Source organism: Perca fluviatilis, chromosome 11, assembly GCF_010015445.1.
Source record: "Perca fluviatilis chromosome 11, GENO_Pfluv_1.0, whole genome shotgun sequence".
Classification (NCBI taxonomy): domain Eukaryota; kingdom Metazoa; phylum Chordata; class Actinopteri; order Perciformes; family Percidae; genus Perca; species Perca fluviatilis.
In genome coordinates, this window is record NC_053122.1 from 27,252,446 (window position 1) to 27,261,613 (window position 9,168).

A 9,168-nucleotide genomic window follows, 5' to 3' on the forward strand; every position below is an offset into this window, starting at 1 on the left:
TTCTCATCTAACTCTGCCTCCATGCATATTTCCCAAAAGGGTAAACCATTCCCTTAAGCCCACCAAAGAAATAACAGAATTTCAGAAGTCATCATGAGTTGTATGTTTTTATTAATACATCCACTGAACAACGGTCGAATGCAGGGAGTTGGAATTCTGTAACACTTTCTTGTGGCTTTTATAGTTTTATCTGGCCAAGGATCCATGTTAATATGCATTATTGCAGCAGTATCACAGTGCACTGTAAAGGCCCATCCTGGCAGATAAGAGGGGGGGAAAAAAAGGGGGAAGATGTGGAGGAATAGAAGAAACAAGGAATACAACTGCTTTGATCCAATTGTTCCCCCAAACCCTCACCCTAGGCACTTGGTGTACTGTAGCTGTGAAATGAAAAAAAGCATCACTGCTTCCACTAGCCTACAACAAAAGTTTAAAGCTTTGTTTCTGCTCCGGACTCAAAGTCAAAACAATTTGTGCGATGTGTCTTTAAGCCTGTGCAAAGATTTAAAGTGCCCACGGGGTAGGGTCTAGAGATTGATTTGGTATTTTATAACCTGGGCTCAGCGTTTACAGTTTGTCCAAGTAGTTGTCTACGGCAGGAATGCCCTCTTTTAGACCTTTGCGTTTCCTGATTTCAGCGACAACCAGGAAGGGTTTAGTGGTGGGGTCGCTGGGGTCTCCAGGTAGAATCTGCCAGTGGTCAAAAATACACTGAGGAAAGGCCTGGCCTCCAGTGTTGCTGCGCAGGTCAGCTGTGAACCCTGGAGGCAATCCATACAGATACATACATTTAAATAGTGGAATATTCTTCTCCGCTAAGAATTAGAGAAATAAGATATTCATACAATATTTGTCATGAAACTACAAAAGTAAGGGTCAGATCCCACAACGAAAGACATTGTACAGGACAGACTAAAACACAAACTCACCAAAGGACTCGTTGACAGGAAGGTAGGCTTTCACCACAAACATGGGAGTGCCAATCACTTGGGATTCCTCAAACACATGTCCTCGTTTCCTGTTCAACACGCCGTAGATGCCACCGACCACCTGCTCCGGGCACTGCACGCACAACAAGCACAGCAGTCAGACATGAAGTAATAATAATAATTCTGATGATGAGTAAAGTGGCAAGGTTTTTCACATTGACAAATTGTACATAATTCCATAACGGTACGGTCATAAACAACTCCTTTGAAAACCTAAAATCACTTCTTAAAAATCTGCGAAACTTTTGTAGATCTGTCATAGATATACACTTAAAAAGGAATCATTTTCGGTCATCTTTCGTTCGTCCCTTTTGTAGTTGTAGACCTAAAGTGCCTTATAAGTCGTGCTTTTTTAATTTGCTAATCAAAACATAATCAAATTTAGTCTGTATGAATATCAATTATAACAGAAACTTGAATGTTAAAATAAAATTGAAAGATTTACAAAACTGATTTAGGGTCCTTTACAATCGGACCATTTCCCAATGTTAAAAGGATTTACTTTGGAGGTAATATGCCTCTATACACACCTGTATCTCCACCAGGTACACAGGCTCCATGAGTCGTGGCTGAGCGGTGAGCTGGCAGGCGTACAGGACCCTACGAGCTGTGGGAATAATCTGTCCTCCACCGCGGTGGATGGCGTCTGTGTGCAGCGTCACGTCGTGAATGTCAAAGCGAACTGCGCGCATATTCTCCTCACATAGAGCGCCCTGCACGGTGAAGACAGAGACTGCAACCTCATTCTCGGGAGTACACAAGTACAAGCTTTTAAAAGAACAATATCACAAATGCATCAGAGCCATGTTGCATCTGCTGCCCACCTCTTTAGTCGCCCACTGGAAACCAGCCACGACGCTGTCCTTGATCTCGTTGAGGTACTGAACCCCCTTTGTCACGTCTACCAGCAGGTTGGCCCCGCTTCCGTCTGGGCCGAAGCACCAGATCTTCCTGGCTTCTGTCACCTCCCACTCATACTTGTCGGCGAGGTAGCGGGCACGGACCTTGAGCTCCTGGCGATGGCCGACCTCCCCCTTCTCGATATCATCAGCCAGGCCGTCGGGGAAGGGGCGGGACTTCATGAAGAGACGATTGTGCTTGTTGGGGGACTTGGACAGACACATCTGGTACGATTCTTCCGTCACCGTCTCTCTGTAAGACACGACTGGGTCTGATTTCTGGAACGAGATGAAGGAAAAGGTAGTCAAATCCAAATCATTTTACTTTAAGTGTTTCTTTTTTTAAATTTTTATTTCTTTTTTGGGGGGGCATTTTAGGCCTTTATTTATAGGACAGCTGAAGACATGAAAGGACAGAGAGAGAGAGAGGGGGAATGACATGCAGGAAAGGGCCACGGGTTGGAGTCGACCCCGCGGCAGCTGCGTCGAGGAGTAAACCTATGTATGCAGTTTGGGCGCGCGCTCTACCAGGGGAGCTACCCAGGCGCCCCACTTTTAAGTGTTTCTGAAAGGAAAATTCTTGTTCATCTTGTTATTCTCAACTCTGGCCCTATTTTCCTAGCTTTGCCGTTGAGCTGAAAAACTTGTTCAAATGTAACTATTCACATTCAGACAGCTTTGTAAAGCTCTTGAGTTTATCACATAAAAATCTCCGTTCTCCTTGTCTCACCTTCAGTGGAACGCCGGCGTGGTCCTCCTCCAGGTCCTTCAGGCAGATCTCCAGGTGCAGCTCTCCTGCTCCGGCGATGATGTGCTCCCCGGATTCCTCGATGATGCACTGCACCATGGGGTCAGACTTGGCCAGACGCTTCAGTCCCTCCACCAGCTTGGGCAGATCAGCGGGGTTCTTGGCCTCCACAGCAACTCTGACCACAGGGCTGACACTGAACTTCATCACCCGCAAGTTGTGGGCCTGCGGACGGAGCCAGAGTCATTATGCTAAGTGTTGTTCTAACAGGAAGAACTATGCTGACAGCAAGCAATGATTCAGCATAAATAACTAATGATGCACTGTGTGGTGCACCATAATTGAAACTTAAGTATATAGGGGGAAAAAAAAGCAATGTTCATACATGTTCATAGGTGGTAATCGTCCCCGTCTTAACCAGGAACTGGTCTACTCCAACAAGACCCACGATGTTGCCACATGGGACATCTTCAATAGGCTCCACATACCGGCCCATCATCAGAACAGTCCTGGATGGAGGGAACGAAGGACATTGTTATGAAAAGTTGCCATCAAATACACTAAAAAAAAATTTTCTCTGTTCTCCTACCATCCCAGGCCTCTGTGAAGTGGCTTCTACATCAACATGCTCACCTCTGGATGGGTTTGATGTAAAGGTCCTCCTTCTTGCCAGGGGTATAGTTTGGCCCCATGATGCGCACTTTCAGGCCAGTGGACACACAGCCAGAGAACACACGGCCAAAGGCGTAGAAACGACCCTTGTCGGTGGTTGGGACCATCTTGGAAATGTACATGACCAGAGGAGCCTTAGGATCGCAGTTTTTAATACCTGAGAAGACAGCAGAGATAGTAAGCCTTGAATATAGTATAGCCAAAAAAAAAAGCTTACAAATTTGGTCATTATTTTAAATCATCATATCGAATGATGTCTTCTCCAGAGGGTGAAGGTGTGTGGTGCTGTGAAAATGTTCCACTGACCCATGGCGGCCTCGTCGTCTCCCGGCCCTTCATAGAGAAGCTCACAGCGGTATTTCTGTGCAGTGACGGGGGAGGGCAGGTGGATGGTGATCATCTGGAGCAGGGCCTCTCCGGCAGGCAGCCAGCGGCGCATCACGGCCTTCAGCAGGGCCTTCCCCTCTTTCTCCTTGTCCTCAGAGTCTAGTTTGACGTTCAGCTTCTCAATTAGTTTGGCTGTTTCGTCCTTCTTGAAATTCATGATGGCATCAAAAACCTAGGACAGTAAGAGATGGCAAAACGAATACATTAAACTTGAGTTCAAAGCCCTAAAGTCATCCTTAACATTTCTTTTAGAGCCCTTATGTGTACACTTTTATGTGATCTTAAAATAATTCAGATGGCAAGTTTTTGTTTGGAGAGAAATTAGACAATACTGGTGCAGTCTATGTGTTTGGCTTTCAGCCCATTGGTCTTATTGTCCTCCAGGTTGTATGTGGTAGCTGTCTACTATAACGTCTTTTTTTTTTTGTGCTACAGCTACAAGGTAAGAGGACAGACATGTTCGAATCTTACATGCAGGTGCTTTAAATGTTGTTGTTTTTTTAACAATAGACCTTTTTCACGGCAGACATGTTGACATGTCCTAGTAGGAAAAGCACAGCTGTATTCAAAACCATTAATGATGGCTGCATTCCACTTAGGAGAGGCCCTGGTACTGTGCATGCTGACTCACTGAAATAGCTTACTGGGACACTTGATGGAATTGAGCCATCGTTAAGGTTATTAATGGGCTTTTCCTACTATGACAAGTCAAAATGTCTGCTGTGAAAAAGGTCCATACAAAGAATTAAGATCTGGCTTGGTAAACATATTCATTGTAGGTTTATGTCACTTTTCTTCTCTCCATTCACCTTAAAGATGGGGTCCAAAACGAGCTGGCAGAAGGAGCGGGGAAGTTTCTGCCCATCAGGACCGGTGGCAGTCTTACTGAACTTGCCAGCAACTGGGTCAAAAAATCTGTGCACAGAAATGATGATTGACACCTAGTTTATAAACTATTCAATTGTGCAGTATATGCCAGCTGTTGTGAAGATTCTTTGGTGTGTGCCAGACAATTTCAAAGAGCAACTTAACACCAGCTGAAAATCTAGGTTTTGGTTTTAATTCTTGTGATGTAGAAGTGTACTCCAATGTGTGGTCTGTGCACAGTGACATCCCTGTTGGGCGTGGTTACAGGTGCAACAGAGCACACTTCTGAGAGAAAACACACTTGGAACTTCCAACCAGAGAGGGCAGTGAAAAACACTGCTTTTCAGCCTGGCGTTAAGTTACTATGTGAAGGATATTTCTGTCCGGATATGTGTTTACCTTTCTCCCCACAGTTTCTTCATCATGTCCTCTACCTTCTTACACCTCTCTGCTGGTCCCAGTTGAGCATCTCCTTTCGCAGTGAACTTCGCCACATACATCTCAGCAAACTGCTTCAAGGTGAAAGCCCAGCCATGGAGGCCAGAGCCGAACCCGACTGTACCAACAACAGGGTCAATCTGAGGAAAAAAAAAAAAAAAGTTGAGTATTCTTTGTAACCGCAGATACCGTAAATGTATAGCAACAATTCCCAACTTTCCCTCTTGAATGCAAGACAGGGGAGGAGTCAAAGTTGAATTCTGTGGCTACTTTCTTGGTTGGTTATTTAAATTCTAGTCTATTGACTATGTGTTGATGATGTCAGAGACCTTAACAAAGGGGCTGGTGATGTAATGGAGGCTGACGCTGAGGTCGGCAAATGTTGTATGTTGATTACATAATGTTGATTCGATAAGTGCGTTATGCACTTTTCCGACTCTGTGTAGGCTACTCAGATGCTGCTACCCATGCTCCTTGCACAGTAATTTCATTTAGTTTTCACACCCTATCTCTCTTCGGGGACACAAATACAGTTCAAGTTGAAGTTTGAGCATATCTTTGTGTGTCTGAGTGGTGTTTAAGCATCTGCCTCACCATGATGTTCCCCATGGGTCCCGCCTCATCCTCTCCATAGGTGGAGATAATGACGTTGACATTCTCCACGATACGCTGAAAGGTCTGGAAGAGCTCGTCTGGCTCCAGCTGCAGCTCCAGCAGGGCCCGGTCCATCTTGTTCATCATCAGAACCGGCTTGATGCGCTCGGCGATGGCCTGCCGCAGCACGGTCTCAGTCTGCACACACACACCTGTCAGAGGAAACAGACAGGTGAGCCTGGGTGAAAAAACGAGAGTATGTGTGTGTGTGTGTGTGTGTGTGTGTGTGTGTGTGTGTGTGTGTGTGTGTAGGATGTGGAGGCGAGGGTGTCAGCCGTCATGTAATTACCTGAGACACAGTCCACCACCACCAGGGCTCCATCAGTTACCCTGAGGGCTGCAGTGACCTCAGAGGAGAAGTCAACGTGACCAGGAGAATCAATCAGGTTGATGAGGAAGCCGTTTCCGTCTACACATTGCTTGATAAAAGCCAGGTCGTTATCTGCGAGCTCATAGTACATAGAGATGGCCCTGAATAACAGAGGGGACAGTGAAAGGCTGGGGACATGTTCACCGTTCACATATCGCTACCTTTGCATCATTCAAATAAATGTAAAAAAAAAAAAAAGGATGGATTAAATTAAGTTCAACTGAATGAATCTCTAAAGTGAGTGGTCACAATACTGGAATGAGCCAGACGCTCCTCTAACTTACCACTAACGAGGCAGACATGGCTGAGTGGAGACTTTCCAGTTCAAATGCTTCAAACTGGCTTGACTGGAATGAGTTCAGTAAATATTTACTGATGTGATTCAATGTCAGTGCTGGTGCATTTACTGGAATCAGACAGAAACATCCTGAGTGGATTTTAGAAAATGCAGCATCCTGTAACGTGATATTTAAATAACGGAACTCAAAATGGGACTGTAACATGGCTAGAATAACAATTTCCCCAGACAAACATGTGTTCTGCCTTTACAAACAAATTTCTGAGATCTGCAAAGAAAACAAATACTCATATAATACTTTCAAATCAGACAATGTGGAAGCGTTTAGGTATTTCATGTTAATAACTAAGTTGTATAACTATAACTAAGTTATGCACATGCACTACTGGGAAAATGTTTCTTTTGTTTCCTACGTTTGAAATTTAAGGCCCTGAAAACCTTTTTTTTTTTTTTCTTACAATGAACAATGAATGATGTGTTCCCGCCAAGTTAGAACAGTTTTGCTTATTACAATTGAGTGATTTCTGTTTGTGCTTGTCACACCTGTTTTAAAGTAGGCGGGACTCAGTTGGAAAAACATGATGTCATTTCTGTGCATTAGCATTTTGGAAACAATGCTTGGGCAACCTGTTTGGGGTGGTTACTTTATGTTGTCAATCTATCTGATCAAACTGCACCCACACAGTCCTGATGAAGTAGGTTAACTGAGATTTTGAGGGTTAAACTCTTATTAATATAATACCTAAGTATGTGTCTTCCACCAAAATTAAACTTTAATTGTTGCTTAGTCATGAATAATTTACCGTATTATACGTACAAGTTTAACCACCTTTAATAGGTTGCACAAAAAACACTGAGCTGTTTCTAAACCCACTTCTCTGAACCACATACGTTGATTTGATGGTGATGCAGCGCTCCTGCTCGTCTTTGCGCGTGTCTGTGAAACGTGTCTCTCCGGCACGGGATGAAGCAATGATCCCTGCCTTGGACACCAGCGAGTCAGTCAGAGTGGACTTCCCATGATCCACGTGGGCAATCACAGACATGTTCCTAATGTTGGACTTCTTGTCCATAATGGCGCGGATCTGATCCACAGTGAAGTTCACCTGGTGGGAAGGGGGGAAGGGGGGGGGGGGGTTACATTCATCCATTTACAACCAGCTGAGGTTCATCTTATTCATCATATTGTATTTATTTATGTCCACTACCAGATCTGCAGTCATTCCAAGTAGTTATAAAAAGAAAGAAACTTGAAACTGAATCCATCAGCCTGACTAGGAGGAGAGAGCAGGTACTGCATGAAGACTCTACTTTCTGGTTCCTAATCTAGCAACACATCAGGAATGACTGAGTCACCACTAACTTGCTGCAGCTGAATGGGCCTAGTTGAACCAATTCACAATCCCAAGGGAACAGAATGTCAAGGTTTCATAACTTAAATTCTTCATATTAAGGTGAAATGTAAACTCAGAATTTGATTTTTAACAGACTAATAACAAGCAATACATGTTGCTGATGCTTAATCCTCTGAGATCACAAATAAGATACAAGGCCTAAAAAAAGGAAAAAAAATGGATGTATGCTAACTTAAGTAGGACTGGACTAAAACATTTTTTTTAACATGACTTTTTAAAGAGATTTTTGTCCATAGTTTGGTAGAATTTAGACATTTTTACCGTAGGACTATGTGGGTCTCATTATCATAAATGTTATTGTTAAAATGGAAATAAAAAAATAAAAAAATCACCATTTCTAGCATCCTTTCAGTCCACACAATAATCATAGAAATATCAAGTTTTGGATGTCCGGACATTCACTGAGACATAGAGATCATAGCATAATAATAACTCCTTATACGCCATTATTAATCACCGTCCGCCATTGAAAATTCACTGCATCGATGTCGGTGCCATATTGTAAATTATAATATATTTTGTCGCGTGGTAGAGAAAGAGTTATTGCGCAATATATTTTTAATCTAACCTAAATCTACAATTTAGCAAAAACAGTATTCGCCGACTTCATATAAGACATGTGAGCATGTGCTTTCTCTCTTAACAGCATGTAAACACATGATATTTGTACAGTCATGCCACTGTAGCGACTTGATATTAAAGGATTTTCTAAGAACGTCACAGCGGGCCGGGCAGTAAAGGCCAGAGCGCTGTTTCCTTATCAACTGGCTGCTGCGTACGTTGTTAACAACCCACATCCAGAGCCTTTATGGGACCAGTTAACACCAACAGAGCATCGGCTGCCCATTCACACACACCTGACACGCTCAATTGCAGCTTGTTGCACCGAAACCATTACCATTATAACTATACATGAAGTTTACACGGTGGGGCGGCTGACAGCCAGCTTCTCAACCGCTAACTTAGATCAAAAACACAAATATCTGCGCATGTAAGCCCCGTATCGACTCACCATTTTGTCTGCAGATCGTTGGTCTTTGAGTTTAACGGTTTATTGCTGTAACACACAGCCTCAGAGCAGGCAGTCCCGTTGGTAATAGAAGAGACGCTGCTGCTGCTGCTGTTAACTTGCTGTTACTGCGTGCGAATGCCGGATGCATGGCAGGACAGAGGCTGCACCAGCAGGGGGCGCTGCTGCTCAACAGCCGGGTCCCAAGACATAACTGCCCACTGCTGTACTCGACATAGACATATAAAACAATGGTTTAATACGGACTGGGCATTTTTATAGCGCCTTTTTTAGTCTTCCAACCACTCAAAGTGCTTTACATTGTATGTCACACACACCCCCCCCCCCCCCCACACACACACACACACACACACACACACACACACACACACACACACACACACACAAACACACACACACAC

At 44.0% G+C, this 9,168-nt stretch overlaps 1 protein-coding gene across 1 annotated transcript; it reads right to left on the reverse strand.

Moving 5' to 3' along the window:
- Positions 1-88: 88 nt before the first annotated feature.
- Positions 89-8,901, reverse strand: LOC120567764 (elongation factor 2). Its single transcript, XM_039814774.1, has 14 exons — positions 8,750-8,901; positions 7,214-7,428; positions 5,944-6,125; positions 5,595-5,806; positions 4,962-5,140; positions 4,505-4,610; positions 3,615-3,867; positions 3,270-3,465; positions 3,022-3,145; positions 2,619-2,861; positions 1,814-2,167; positions 1,520-1,702; positions 930-1,062; positions 89-761 (listed from the first exon to the last, which is right to left on the reverse strand). Exons 1-14 carry the CDS (start codon positions 8,750-8,752, stop codon positions 568-570), a joined length of 2,577 nt encoding a protein of 858 aa, XP_039670708.1. The 5' UTR covers positions 8,753-8,901; the 3' UTR covers positions 89-567.
- Between the last annotated feature and the right edge of the window lie 267 nt (positions 8,902-9,168).